General features: G+C 30.1%; 2 protein-coding genes across 6 annotated transcripts in view; both read left to right on the plus strand.

Annotated features, from left to right (window-relative positions):
- Positions 1-490: 490 nt before the first annotated feature.
- ScpX (Sterol carrier protein X-related thiolase) lies at positions 491-2,393 on the plus strand. The gene is given in 4 exon segments (XM_017908894.1): positions 491-920; positions 997-1,237; positions 1,239-1,364; positions 1,452-2,393. Coding segments are annotated over 4 exon segments (1,614 nt in total). The 3' UTR covers positions 2,269-2,393.
- Positions 2,394-4,182: 1,789 nt separating this feature from the next.
- The window catches only part of LOC108553844 (trichohyalin), a 12,324-nt gene continuing 1,033 nt past the window's right edge, over positions 4,183-15,473 (plus strand). The window contains exons 1-29 of one of the 5 annotated variants that reach the window (XM_017908888.1): positions 4,183-4,560; positions 5,298-5,488; positions 5,895-5,993; positions 6,113-6,202; positions 6,980-7,131; positions 7,219-7,307; positions 7,879-7,962; positions 8,153-8,318; positions 8,576-8,801; positions 10,392-10,545; positions 10,603-10,732; positions 10,967-11,191; positions 11,306-11,479; positions 11,557-11,717; positions 11,800-12,082; positions 12,142-12,271; positions 12,342-12,456; positions 12,534-12,656; positions 12,731-13,078; positions 13,149-13,319; positions 13,412-13,567; positions 13,632-13,739; positions 13,826-14,101; positions 14,184-14,238; positions 14,299-14,440; positions 14,510-14,621; positions 14,709-14,815; positions 15,002-15,146; positions 15,230-15,327. In XM_017908888.1, coding sequence (XP_017764377.1) covers positions 5,896-5,993; positions 6,113-6,202; positions 6,980-7,131; positions 7,219-7,307; positions 7,879-7,962; positions 8,153-8,318; positions 8,576-8,801; positions 10,392-10,545; positions 10,603-10,732; positions 10,967-11,191; positions 11,306-11,479; positions 11,557-11,717; positions 11,800-12,082; positions 12,142-12,271; positions 12,342-12,456; positions 12,534-12,656; positions 12,731-13,078; positions 13,149-13,319; positions 13,412-13,567; positions 13,632-13,739; positions 13,826-14,101; positions 14,184-14,238; positions 14,299-14,440; positions 14,510-14,621; positions 14,709-14,815; positions 15,002-15,146; positions 15,230-15,327 — 4,118 coding nt within the window. In that variant the 5' untranslated portion in view covers positions 4,183-4,560; positions 5,298-5,488; position 5,895. Of the gene's footprint in view, positions 4,561-5,297; positions 5,489-5,894; positions 5,994-6,112; positions 6,203-6,979; positions 7,132-7,218; positions 7,308-7,618; positions 7,818-7,878; positions 7,963-8,152; positions 8,319-8,575; positions 8,802-10,391; positions 10,546-10,602; positions 10,733-10,966; positions 11,192-11,305; positions 11,480-11,556; positions 11,718-11,799; positions 12,083-12,141; positions 12,272-12,341; positions 12,457-12,533; positions 12,657-12,730; positions 13,079-13,148; positions 13,320-13,411; positions 13,568-13,631; positions 13,740-13,825; positions 14,102-14,183; positions 14,239-14,298; positions 14,441-14,509; positions 14,622-14,708; positions 14,816-15,001; positions 15,147-15,229; positions 15,328-15,473 lie in introns of those variants that run through there. The other 4 variants (XM_017908890.1, XM_017908891.1, XM_017908889.1 and 1 more) reach the window with 4 other exon arrangements.

The following is a 15,473-nucleotide window of genomic DNA, read 5'->3' on the forward strand; positions in this document are numbered from 1 at the left end:
ATAACATTTTTATATTTTTAAAACTTGAATTAATTAAATTCAAGTTACTTCCAACATTATCAGATTTACTGTAGATTTGCTATCAATTTGATTAATTTAACATAATATAATTGCAATTATTTAGCATTTAACTGCATAATTTATCAAAGAAACCAAATTTAATGATATTTAGAAAGCGACATCTCGAATCGAAAGTTCATGAACACCAATCTGATAATATTTGATTCTTCTACAGAGTCTCCAATCTGCTTGTAATCATTCACGCTAACATATGAATATGTCAATTCTAGTGTAAAGTAGCCTCGTCATTCGGATATTTTATTTGCAGTTTTTTGCAATTAGATATTTATACAGAAGACTAAAGTTCAATGTTCAGTACTTTCCAATAAGTTGTAGCATCTCGTTTCGATCAATTGTTCACGAAGTGCTGTATAGTTCCACTTATTATTTGTCGGAATTTCGTGTGTTTTACTATTAAGAAAGTATTAAAATGTTACCGAGAATGAAAGTTTATGTTATTGGTGTTGGGATGACAAAATTCGAAAAGCCAGGAAAACGGAATGATTTTGATTATCCAGATATGGCGAAAGAAGCAGTTATGAAAGCTTTACAAGATGCAAATATTACCTATGATACTGTAAAAGCTGCCTGTGTTGGATATGTTTATGGGGACTCTACTTGTGGTCAACGAGCATTATATGAAGTTGGTCTTACTGGTTGTCCCATATACAATGTGAACAATAATTGTTCAACTGGTTCAACTGCCTTATTAATGGCTAAACAAATTGTTGAAACTGGTTCTGCTGATTGTGTCTTGGCTCTTGGTTTTGAAAAAATGGAAAAGGGTTCTTTAATGTCTAAATTCTTGGATCGTACCAATCCAATGGATAAACATATTGAACTTATGTCTAATATTGCTGGTGAGCTATTATAAATTATTTCAACATGCTTAAAAAACTTATTTTTTTTATTATCTTTTTATACTTTTAATGTCAGGCATAAATGAAAGCCCAATCACTGCTCAATTGTTTGGAAATGCTGGATTGGAACATATGAAAAAATATGGTACCAAACCTGAGCACTTTGCAAAAATTGCTTATAAGAATCATTTACATTCTGTTAATAATCCATATTCACAATTCCAAGAGAAATATTCTTTGGAACAGATAATGAATGCTCCAACAATATTTGGACCACTTACAAAACTTCAGTGCTGTCCAACATCTGATGGTTCAGCAATTAGCTAATGAAGGATTTGTTCATAAGCACAAACTTGAATCTCAGGCAGTAGAAATTTTAGCTATGGAAATGGCCACAGATTCAGCTTCAACATTTAAAGAAAAGAGTTCTATAAAACTTATTGGGTAAAAAACATAAATTAATGCCATAAATAATTGCTTTAGTTATTAAGGATAAAGGTGAATAATATTACTATATTTTTGTTTTTTTAGCTATGATATGACAAAAAATGCTGCTGAAAAGGTGTTTACTCAAACTCCTTATAAACCAACTGATGTGGATGTTATAGAATTACATGATTGCTTTTCAACTAATGAACTTGTCACATATGAAGCATTAGGTCTTTGTCCTCCAGGTCAGGGTGGAAAGTTAGTTGATGCTGGAGATAATACATATGGAGGCAAATATGTAATAAATCCTAGTGGTGGCTTGATCTCAAAGGGACATCCTTTAGGAGCAACAGGATTGGCACAATGTACTGAACTTTGTTGGCAACTTCGAGGACAGGCTGGAAAACGACAAGTACCAAAAGCAAAACTTGCTTTACAGCATAATATAGGTTTAGGTGGAGCAGTTGTTGTTGCTTTGTATCGTATGGGCTTCCCTCAGCAATCTATAACTAAGAGGAATGTAAATGGAACTGCAGATCCAGAGCATTTCAAAGCAAATTCATTATTTAAGTTATTAGAAATTGCAATGGAAGAAGATGAAGATAATCTAATTGAAAAAGTTCGTGGAATATACGGATTTAAAGTAACTAACGGACCAGCCGGTGCAGAAGGTTATTGGGTTGTAGATGCTAAAACGGGAAAAGGAAAAGTAGAATATTATGGAAAAACCAAACCCGATGTAGTTATCACTATTAGTGATGCGGATATCGTCGATTTTATTTCTGGAAAATTGAATCCACAGAATGCATTTTTCCAAGGAAAGATTAAGATCCAAGGTAATATGGGACTGGCACTGAAATTGATTGAGTTACAAAAGTATGCTGCCAAAAAGATCGTTAGTCTTCAATCTAAATTATAAAAAACAAAGATCTATAAATCTTCAATTCAAGGAAAGTTATGTTTCGCTACCGAAAATAACGTAAATAAGCTTTAAAGAGCAGAGAATTATATATTATATACTCATAGAATCAAAATATCACCATACTCGAGATTGAAATTTACTCAAAATCTGTACATTCATTCTACTATCTAAAATTGTTGTACAAAATACATCTTTTTTAATTATTGTTATGCATACGTGCAAGAAATTTAATTATTTGAAAGACATTAACGTTATTATATAATAAAAAGAAAAGAGTTTTAGAAATTTTGTATGAGATATATTAATAGTTACTATTTTGTCTTAAAATTCTATTTTTATAAAAACTATTTCTTTTGAAAAAAGTAAATCTAATAAAAAAAATATGAAGATATAACATGATAAACAAATGATAAAAAATAAAAATTACTATCAGTGATTCCTTTATTTGATGCTAATTATCTGTATTTTTATCAGCCTTATCAAGTTATTAAATAGATTAATACAATTAGACACCGAAAATAATATTTGGTTATCTTTTAAAAAAAGATTGTATTGTTATATTATATTATCATATTATAATTTTTTCATTTAAAAGAGCCATCCGTTTCAAAATGGTAAATAAATATTGTTTTTTTTATAGAAATACTTCATAAAAATTATTGAGACTCAATACTTTTTATAAAAATATAATTAAATTTATATATAAAAGTTAGAGTAATATTTCTCTAATTATTAACTAAATTGACTGAAAATGTATTTAAAAATTTGACTCTTTAAGAGTATTTGTTACAAGTGATTAAAAAAAACATTGTTATATGTATTGTAGCATAATACTTCGGAACAGGGTATAATGAAATATATTATATAAAAATTTTTATACAAAAGGTGTAGGGTTTCCAATTTATTAACAAATTATTTTTTATTACAAAATAAATGAAATGAAAATATTGAAATGTATTTCTTAAAACGTTGATTCTTATTCCTTAATTCCATAAAAATATTTATTGCCCATTGAATAGCGATTGCTTATTTAAGCTAATCAATTTTCACCGAAACCAATTTACTTCCATCGCGGAAATATTATTCAATGCATATAACTTGTAGAAAATAAATTCTTTATACCTGAATTACTGACACATCATTTTATTTGCAAATAATTCTTTTTTATTTTATTATTGAGATAGAATTCGTAAGGAAGTTGCAAAGTGAATAAGAAAAATAATTTTAACATATAAATTACAATTTAATATAACGAATATTACAAATTTCATATTAAAAACATCCTGAATAACGAAATTTATTCGATTTGATATTTTATTTGAAGTTAAAAGATGGAATACTTTGATGAAACTTTCATTGTTTGAAAGAAAAGCATTAGTGAAGGTTATTAAATTTAGGTCTAATAATTTTATAGTAAATAATTTAATTACGATTCAAAATGTAATTCATAAAGTAATATTCTTAAAAGGAAAATAATATTTATTTTTTTGACAATAAATCTCTTTTTATAACATCATAAATATAGAAAATATATCCATTTCTTGAAATTATTTAACAAAAAAATATGCATAAATTGAGAATATGTATATGAGTAATGTGCCATTCGATGTATATTTAATCACGATGACTGTCATCTACGAAATTATCAGCAATAAAGTTATATCGACGTGAAAAAGTATATGTTACAGATGGAAATATATCAAATTCGTAATATATCGAATCATTCCGCCAGTTTTTGCTTCGAATTTGTCTACTATCGAACAGATTTTCTAGGATAACTTTAACCCCACGTGTACATATGTATGCACAAAATACTTGTAAAGAAACGTACTATATTTATAGCTAGAGATAAATATACATTCTGGCAATAGTCCAAATTATCATACGTTCAGGTCCGAAGCGAGTAACGGCCTAACCCTTGTAATAGCAGCAGCGTGTCAGTGCTATTAGTGACGTCTATCGACGTTGCGATCATCGCAAATAGCGAAAAAAAGATAAAACAGATTGTGCGTGAAAAACATCGAAAGATGTAATGGTTTACGAATTTCATGAGTTACCGGTAGAGAAACACTTTGAAGAAGTGCACTCGTCGTATGTAGTGATAGACTATAGTTCGATTATTCTACGTTTATCTTTTGTATTCATTGTTATGAGATCGGGGGGTTTATCCTTATTTTGTATTCTTGAAATGGAAGATGTGTTCACAAACGTCGCCTTTAAGTATTCTTAACGGTGGTTAAGGCAAATCTAATCGCAGCCGTCTGGTGCATTTGAATGAACATCGATCAAGTAAGTACACAACGATCGACATGGAATTGCGTAAGATCAACAGAAAAAATTTTTCTGATTGATAAGAAGAATGACTATTTAGCAATCGAATGTCGTTTAACGATTATTTTCGATGCATAAAAACGTAATTGATTTTTTATATGAAATTAAAAAATATGATCCATTAAGCTGTTACATTTTTATAAAATAAAAAATAATATTATAAAATTAATATGAATTTGGCGTGGGTTAAATGATTTTGATATAAAAATTGCCTTACCACTTTATCTGAATGATTTCTTTCAATTTGACATTAATATTGTGCTTTAAACTCAATCGAATCTAATGAAATCATATTTTTAAATCACATTGAATTTTCCAAAATCGATACCTAAAAAAATAAAAAAATTCTTAGTTTCACGTAAAATATTCCACATAACACATTTTGTATTCGTTATAAATACAGAAATATTTATTTACTTTCCTCAACAAATTCATCAGAAACCAGACCAATTTACGTCATCGCCAATAGACAAAAGAACATTTGGAACCGTGTCGATGTACAGAATGTAGATTCCATCAAGGTTTCCAAATGCATGTTATAGATACTTGATCTATAAAACAGAGATTCAAGCTGAATTTCATTTATCCCTTGCCAAGTATTTCACGATCTACCGAAAGCCAAGCCTCGCCTTAAATCTCGTCTTTTCAGCTTGCGAAACTCGTACTCCTTTATTAATTCAAGGTTTCGTTTTTAGGTAGATTCTACTCTGATTGTTATCGGTCGAACTTCGAGCTTTCGATCCAATCCTTTAGCTGTTAGATTCGTGAAAGATTGATCGATATATCTGCGCCCCATGTGACGCTCTTACGAAATATGCTCTGTCGGAAATCGTTGGCATTTTCGATTTCCAACTTCGTACATTTCTCACGTAACGCGTTTATGGTGGTACGGAATTTAACAGGACTTTCGTGATGTGTCGTGTTTACATTAACAATATCTAATATTTTATATACGCCATACATTTACGTTCTAATCCAATTAAATCTAATGACTGATGTAATAACAGTCTATTGATTGTAAATAATGAGATATCGTGATCCCTCTCAAGATAAGCGTGAATGTTTTTGTTTCTTTGAACAGTCATTTCTACTCGCACGTTACTGGTACGATGTAAACTGACACCGGCGACCAAGTGTCGATTTAACCCATGTGCGCATGCGCACGTTTTGAAGTATGACATACGGAGGCGTTTATATGTTTACAACAGAATACTTAATGTGTGCTAATACGTTCAGAAATATAAGTTGCAGTATGTTTATGACAATATCTTATCTCTTGTTTTTATATATAGAATGCACCACATGTATTCCTCAAAAAAAGGAGATCCCCTCTGTCCTCTCGGTTTCCATCCCCAAGTGCGATGGCCGACCCGTTGCAAAAGATGTTTCAGGTATTATTTTGTCATATTTTTTTTCACTGAAAATGACTAACTTAAAAGTACTAGAATAAAGATATTAAATCTGATTTAAAGATATACGAATTGAGTATTTAAAGTAAAAATATGTTTAGAGATTACAAGGAACATGGCGGCAAGAGAGATAGCTTGAGAGATATTACATCGTCGTCACCCAGCCTTACGTTTGATCAATCCTCAGGCCGGTAAGCAATTAAACAACCCTCGCGTTATCTGAAATATGATATTGAAATGTCACATTAAATGTATATTGGTTACTAATTCAAACTTTTTAGCTATGAAACTATATTCTAATAATCTTATAACTACATGTAGCATTATAAAGGTAAATTGGACAAGTTGATCATTATACAAAATTCTTAAAATTAATACATGTGTAATGTACATATCTCTTGAAAATTATACACGTATTAAAACTTACACAAAAAAGATCGATTCGATATATCGAAATATCAAATAAGTAAGTATGGGCAACAATAACTTCAAAATTATGAAAATTAATTTCGAAGATCGCGAAATTGTTGAAATGTCAGAATATCAAAGTTGTAACCATATTACGACCTGAAACATAGAACTATGGTATCCACAACGAGTCTTTGGTCTCACCACGAAATTGTAAAATCTTAATGGTCAAGACAATAACGTCGAAAGTCTTAACTAGAACTATCTTAGTCTCGAGAGACCAAAAAGAACCAAGAATCATCCTGAATTTAAGAGATTCAACGTGTACAGTATGATCCTGGTATGAAAAACTGGAGCACAATCATCCCAAAATGAATTTCGAAGCATCGAAACCCTGGAGTAGTTGAGGACTGTTTCAATTTTATAGTTTTACGACTTTGAATTAATTCTAGCTTAGGATCATCTCAGTTTTATTTTCAGGGACTCTAATCTTTCGGATTTTCTAAGATAAATATTATTGAAATCGCAAACAAATTTTGTAAAACAATTTTAATTGATAGATCTGCTGAAAATGGAAAACGCGGTTGGTCCTCGGCAACTAATTTAGCAAAAGATGACTTTAAAGGAAGCTCGGAGACATCGTATGCGTCTGCCGGTTGGACTTCGCTCATGGATCTTACTGCGATCGATAAAGAAGAAGAAAGATTGGAAGGTACTTACATACAATTAAATATTCATTTCCATTTAAATTTTTAACAAATGTCTCTTCTTTGTTATCAAATTCGTTCCATTATTACAGCTAGGAGGCCAACAAAGCTGCAGATTAAGGAGGTTATAGATAACAGCAATGAAAGCGCCTCAGAGAATGATGTTGAGTTCATAATTCAGGTAAACTCGAGATTATCGTGATCTTTTTATTTTAGTTGTTGCTTATTGCGATGTTATAACTCCTATTTGTAATAGAGTTTTGTTACTGTATATAAATTTAAGCTAGTTTTGTTCGAATTGAATATATATACTCAGTATTTGAAATGAATTTATTTCGAATTATGACTTTATAATAATTAAAATCTATACGAGTTATTCATATCAGTATCTGGAATAATATTTAAAACACGAACTGAAGCGACAAATTTGAGCTTTCCGACAGAACAATTTTCATTCAATTCGAACTTAAACTGCTCGGATGTTTTGTGTTAATTATATATGTTCCAATTACGACATCAAGTTCAAGGATATGTGAACTTCGTATTACAAACTTTGCTCGTTGAACTCAATATTGGCTGAAATACACGTGACTATGAAACAGTCTTCTTTCGATAATTTTTAACTGTTTCGGTATCTGTCATTGTTCTGACACTCTTTATCTTCTAGTACTGCTCGAGCAATATATTTATGGTAAAGAAGTATGCAATCGCATACAGAAAATTTTTTGTTGTACATTGCTTTTTCTATTCAGGTGAAGAAGTCGAAGATTGGTTCTTCGAAAAGCAGCGAAAAAAATGGAGAAAGACGAACGAGAAAAGAAGAGTGGACGGAAAAAGTAACCATACCAGCATTCTTCATTTCATTTCTAATATTTCTTCTTTCATTGTCTGTTTCCTCGTGAATTTTACTAATTATTTCGTATATAGTACGCTTGTAGCAATAATAATTATAGTGCTCTAGATTATTAAAGAATCCTCTATGTACATGAAAATGAAAGAAATAATGATAGAATCTCTTATCGTTAGAACGAGCTGGAACAGTTAAAGGAACAAATAAAGGAATTGCAAGCACGATGCGAGAAGGCGGAAAAGGAGAAGAGCGAGATCCTAATGAGACGGTTAACGACTATGGAAACCATATCAAGTAAAGCTTCACCGAATGAAGTACAGAAATTACAGAAGAAGAATGAAGGTATTTACGAAAAAAATAATAAACCATAAAGAATCGAAAATAAATCTATCCAATTCGAATAAAACAGCTGTTAACAAAGATTAATTATAAAGATTCTTCAGACGAGCTATTTTTTAATAAGCAATAAATTATTGTTAATATTTTTTTGGTATTATTTTATTTTACGAATTTTAAATACAAATAAATTATTTCTTTTAATTTAATAAAATTAAAGTACTTAAAAAATAATGGTTAAAAATAATATTAATTAAATTTAGTGCTTATGCAAGAAAAGTCAAATTTCTTGACTAAGATAAGAGAACTTGAGAAAGAAGTAAACTCTAAAACATTCAGAGGAGAACGAGACCGAGAAAAAGATGAGTTACGTTCAAAACTAAAAGCAGCAGAGAATTTATGTGAGAATTTAATGGATGAAAATGAAGATATGAAGAAGGAAATTAGACAATTGGAAGAAGAGATATACGAATTGCAAGACACTTTTAGGTAATGTTACGTTTTCTATTTACTATAAATATATTTTTTTACGTGTAAAAATCTAAATTTTCTTTCCACTCACGCATGTTTACCTTGGCCTTTTTCAGTTCATAATGCCTTTTTTACTATATTTTAAACCTATGTATTATTAAGGTAAATATTTATAGTTTAACTGCTTTTTATTGTACATGTTATCCCTTAAAGTAAAATTCCATAAGCAATCGTAGTCTATGAAGACAAACCTTTGAACAAAAAAATTCGATTTAACGCCCTGTAATTTCATGTACAGTGCAATTTTTGTAATATTTTAATAAAAATCTCGTAAATGAAACAGTTATGACAAGGAGAATTGACAATTGGAATAAAACAAAATACAACGATTATTCTAAGGAGAAGAAGAGTTCAACCCATTTTACTAACTGATTTGTTTGAATTCAAATTGATTAACCAATCAGTATGGAAAATGATTGTCACAAAAGCGTATTATGACTCGCTCTCTTGTGATTTTTTCGTGTTTATCAATAACATATATGTCTGTTTGTATTAATAAACGCGACCGATTTTGACACTATATAACGCTAAGTATTTTTGTACAAATATCGTGCCATCGCAGAAAAGTTATCAACCTGGAAGAAACATAAAATCGTTTAAATATGAAGTATTTTGAAGGGGCTCGAATACAGTGGATTTCCACTTACTGCAGCGGGAATAGAAGCAGAAAAAAGAACTTTACTTTGGAGTAATCTCTTAAAGAAAATTATCAAATAAATCATATAAAAATGAAATACTCAGAGAAGTAAATCGAATTTTTTTCATAATTCATACTCGGGAGGAACGTTTAAGCAAAAATCAAAAAGATTAATAAAACTGTCACCTCTGCCACATAGTGTCTACAAAGAAAGGACACTCAGCCCAAAAATGTTTAGCAAAATGAGCTATCTGAATTGTTGCAGGACATCGATTTGGACGGAAGATTCCAACACGAGAAAGGCACTGCTTTTCGCCAAAACTGGATCGAATATGGACGTTTCATTGCTTGGTAAAACAAGTACTATCACCGACATTTATCTCTTATCGTTTTTTATATTCAAGGAAGGTGTTTAAAAGAATAATCGCGAGTCCCACGTTTTGAATCTTAAGGGCAGAGAAACAAGGCATAGAGTAAAATAGCATTTTTAATACAGACAGCAGTATGTGGAACGTTATACTGTCATCGAACCCTTTCGATCTTTGTACACTTTTTACGCATACGCTTCCTCTTGCTTCCGCCTATCCCGAATGGCATTTCGGCTTCCGTTTAATTGAATGTGTACGTGACCGATTAACTGAGGTAATTATAACACGCAGCTGAACCTTGCGGAACAGGATAATTTATAAAAGAAACACAAATATATGTAATTTGTAATGTCTTGAATATATTATTGTGGAAAATGTTCAGATGTTTGTTGACTTTTGAAGCTTATACATATGTGATCATCGACTAATTGAAATTATATTATGAATTTCTGGTTAATGAAATGATTTTATCCCGTTCCAATGTGGTATAGTTCTCAAATAAGAGTTTTGTTTAAAGTCTTAAGAATGTTTTGTATTGTTAAGGGATGAACAAGCAGACGAGCATGTTCGTTTGCGAAAAAGTTTGGAACAGTCAAATAAGAACTGTCGAATCTTATCGTTTAAATTAAGGAAAGTCGAACGAAAGGTAGAGGAGCTAGAGATTGACAAGACTACTTTGGAAAAAAAATACGAAGAGGCAAGTGTTTGGTTAAACTCAAATCGAAAAATTAATAATAGAAATATCTTATTTTAGGTGAAAAAGATAGAAGAAACATTGCAGAAAATTAAAGGGGAATTCCAAAATAGACCTCTAAGAAAAGCAACTGAGTTTACAACTAAAGTGCAATTAAAAAAAATGGTAGATGAAATGGAAAAGGAAATAGGTCTGTTATAAGTATCATTTCTTTTTTCTGATTATCTAAAGATATACAGACATTAAAAATAATCTTTGATAACATATAAAAGTGTAAATCAAATTGAACGATTCGACAAAAACTATATAATAGGGAAAAGATTCCTTAGAACTTCCGTTTTTAATTACAAAATTCAATAAAGTGCATTTTAAAATTTTTTTTAAATATCAGTGAAATGTAGGAAATAATACAATTATTCTTTAGGAGATATGATGACTGTCTTCACTAATATTTCTGATAATAAAGATGTGGATATTCAAAATATGAAATTGAAAGATAACCACGTGAAGTATGACAAATTTTTAAAGGAATATGAATTACTTAAAGAAAAGCTCGATTCTGTGTCGAAGGAATTATCAGATGAAAAAGAAAAAAAGAAGACGCAATCTAATATCAAAATAGACAATAAAAATACGGATTTGCAAAGCAGTAAGTAAATATTTTAGATTTGTTAACTGAATTTTTAAAATCTTTTTCAAAGAAAATTGTAATATTCTAATTGTATTATTTCTCGTAAATTTATTTCATTATAAAATACTTTAGTGAAAAAGAAATTGGACGAGGTAACGACATTAAGAGAAACGGAACGGAAGGTGTGGGACCAGGAGAAAACAGCGCTATTCGAAGAAAAAGAGAAACTAAAATCGAAGCTGCTCTCTCTATCTGCAGAAAAACTTAAAGTATATAACGAAGTTGTACAATTAAAAAAAGATTTAGGTATACAAATTATCTTAAACAAAATACTTGATCTTTTTCTAAGAAACATTCGCTTCTTTTCTCCTTATTTTACCCAGAAACGGCAAAATCATCGGAAAATGAAGGCACAAAGATGGAAAAAACTATAAATGAATTGAAAAAAGAATTGTCTCAAGAACGAGAAAAATTCAAGAAGCAGCAAGATGATTTATCAGCATATATGGAACGAGAATCAAAAATGAAACAGTCAATGACATCAGTGATTATTATTTTATATGAAAATTAAAGTATTACCATTAATACAATGATTAAAAGTTGTTTTCTCTTCCTTTTTAATATAGGTCGAACAAACGAAGACTAAGCTCGATACTGAAGTAAAACGTTTAAAAAAGGAATTAGAAAATACAAAATCTTCCAATTCTACAAAAATAAATGATTTAACTACAGAGATTTCGGAACTCAAAAAAGAAAAGGAAAATTTGTTGTCTCAAATTGATCAAGAGAAACAATCGAAAGAAACTGAAGTATCTACGTTGAAAAAGAAGATTAATTCATTGGAGAAAACTGGATTGAGTACAAAACGCATGAATGAAATGAGACAAACGTATAGTGAAAAAATTTTGAGTAAGTTGCTTCATTATGGCGGCGAAAAGCGTCACAGAAAGGTCTACATATGGTAACAGTATATTATATTTTAGACTTGGAGAATGAACTAAAGAAAGGTCAATTGGAGTATGACAAACTGAACGAAAAATTCAAAGAACTGACGAATTTAAACAAGCAGTTTGAATCGGATAATGAAACATTAAATAGGTAATTAATAATGCTATATATTTAATTACAATAAAATAATATAGTATTTTTATATGAAATTTATTTATAGTAAATTACGAGAACAAAACGGTGAACTGATAAGTATTCGCAAAGAACTAGAATCAATGCGTCAGTCCACAAAATTAAAAGAAAGCGAATGGCGATCAGAAAAGTCAGCTTTAGAAGTGAGTATATATTAATGCATGATATTATACTATATATTTTAAAATATAGAATGGTGAAAGATATATAAATTTTCCAGCATCGTATACGAGAAAGTGAGTTACCAAATAAAGCACTAATAACAGATTTAAACAATGATATAAGCAATTTAAAAAAGGAAAACAATACACTAGTAACACGATTAGAAGATTTGAGAAAAGCGGTAAGGAAACTAAGTGATATTTATTTGTAAATATAGTTATACAATAAACGTATTTAAAAATGTATACTTCACAGAATGATGACCTTTCTGACAAATTAAAAGACTACGAAGCAGTATCAAAAATCCATCAAGTTTTGACGCCAGACACCACAGCTTTGGAATCAGAAATACGAAAATTAAAAAATGCCCTTGAAAATATGGAAAAGGCAAAGAAAGCAGACTTAGCTCAGTGCAAAATGCGATACGAGCATAGAATCACTGCTATTAATGATGAAATTCAAGCTATTCAAAATCAGTTATCTAGATACAAACGCGAACGCGATACATACAAACATATGCTAGAAGGTGCTCAAAAAACTATCACAGAGTTAAAATCTGTTAGAGGTAAACAGTCGACAACATTATCTGGGAAGACTGATGAGGTTGGTTATTCTTAATCTCGTTTAAAAATAATTGTTACATTATTATTTATGAAACATTCGTCTCTTTTAGAATGAGGAAGTATCTGGTGCCAGTGTATTAGTTCTAGAAAGACAAATTAATAGCTTGGAGGATGAGCTTTCTGAAACAAGATTAGAGACATCTAGATTGAAAGCTGAATTAGTATCTGAAAAATCAGCAAGTCATGTTAAAGTATCTGAATTGCAATCACGGATTAATGAAGTACATAAATATCTTAATCAGCATTTATTGATACATTAAGATAAAACATATTTACACATGTTTTTTATTTTATAATCATCATGTGCTTTTAGCTTGAAGAAGAGAGAATGCTTACTAGTGGCAGAACAAAAATTCCAGGATTGAAAGTTCGTATGGAATTGGCATGGCAAAAAGAGAGAGAGGAACACCAAAGACTATTGCAAGAAACAGCTACACTAGCGAGGGATTTACGCCAAACTTTATTCGAAGTACATTTTAAATTAAAATTAATGTTATTAACATAAGAAACTTAAGCAAATAATCATTTTATAGATTGAGAGGGAACGTTCTAAAGAACGGTTAGAGAATAAGAGGCGACAAGACCAATTAAAAAAAGTATACGATGAAGAAAAGGAAGAAAGCAAAAGGAAATTGCTAGAGGTACATAAAGAAATCAATCAGAACTTAAAAATTTTTATTAATAGAGATGAAATTCATGTATTGTTTAAAAATATTTATTTGTCTAGATACAATGCGATTTGCTCGAGTTAAGAGATGCTCACGCGAAACTAAGGACTAGTAATGAGAAAATGAGACGCGAAAAAGAACGACACGAGAAGGAAAGAGAAGAACTCAAGGATGCTATCCTAAAGAAATGTAAACAGGAACAGATTGAATTACGAAACATTAATGTATTGATGCAACAGGTCAATGACTTAATGAAATTTTTCCCTGAATTAAACGGTATAGCAGAAAATGGAACTGCGAATACTTATACGCCTACCCCTCCTAGGCGATTGAAGGTATATTAAGTAGCAAATTTAATAAAAAATAAGTTGAGGAAATTAAATTAAATCAATATGACAAATTAATTTGACTCTGTAGGGACCAAAATCGAGAGAATCATCACCAATGTTAGATACGAAAAGTGATATAAGAGGTATGATTAAAATTAAGTATTGCAATCGAAATCAGATTTTAATATTAAATTTGTTGACAGGTTCAAATTCTCAACTTGGTGAAAGAACAGAAAAATTAGAATATACTATTAAAAAATTAATGGATGTCGCAAGAGAATTGAAGGAATCAAAGAAAGCAGCAGACGAACTAAATACAACACGATTGAAGAAACTTGGCAAAAGGTATTTACTGAAAGTAACTATTCATTTTATTTAACTAATACCTCAATACTAAATAATTAAACTTTGTAGGTCGACATCTGTGGAAAGTGACCCAGGAAAAGGTATAACGACATCTAGTTCGAAACCACGTCTTAAAAGAAAAAGTTTATCTTTGGAACAGACATCAGCACGAAATGAAGAAGTATATACATTATTAAGGTTTTAGCAAAAAGTATTCGTAAAAATATTATTTATTTATTTATTTATTTATTTATTTATAATTGTACAGTCACGCATTTGGGGTACCGACAGCAATATGTCCAGTTTGCAATCATTAGAAAGTTCGGATGCCGAAGGACGAGCGCTGAGTTTACAGAGAGATTCCAGTGTTGATAGGTAATTTAATAATGACCTCCAGCTTTGTTCGTTTTCGACAACAACATAGAATAGGACATCTAAAGACTAAAGTTGCATAGCTTGAATATCTAATGATAAAGAATATCAAGAACACGTAATTATTCTTAAAATTCTGAAAGAAGGAGTTGGAAAACTAATAATAATTAAACTTCTTATACTACTCAGTCGCCTCTCTAGTGGTTCTACAAAAAGTGAGATGTTGGATAGAGAGAAAAAGCACAGTAAAGGTATAATAAAAAAGATTACAACTAAATTAACTAAGTCAGCCAGTGTGGATGATCCAAATATTTCCAGGGATCTTTCTATTCAGGTAAATAAACAACAATATTATATATTTAAGAGAAACTATTATTTTAATGACTTTTGCCTAATAAATTTCTTCTTTTCTTTCAGACATCAGGATCTGAGACAAGTATCAATGAGAAAACGGAAAAGAAAAATCTGAAGAAAAAATTAACAGATATGTTTAAAAGAAGTTCAAGAAGCAGCAGGTAAATTTCAAATTAAAATAGAAATAGAAAAATCTATTTCTAAATTATTCTTAACATTTATGAAATTATACAAACAACTTTGAGTTTGGTGATACATTGAAGAAAGTATTATTTTTAAGATACATACATATATATATATATATATA

The sequence above is a fragment of the Eufriesea mexicana genome, unplaced genomic scaffold, assembly GCF_001483705.2.
Source record: "Eufriesea mexicana isolate 0111107269 unplaced genomic scaffold, ASM148370v2 scaffold13818, whole genome shotgun sequence".
NCBI lineage: Eukaryota > Metazoa > Arthropoda > Insecta > Hymenoptera > Apidae > Eufriesea > Eufriesea mexicana.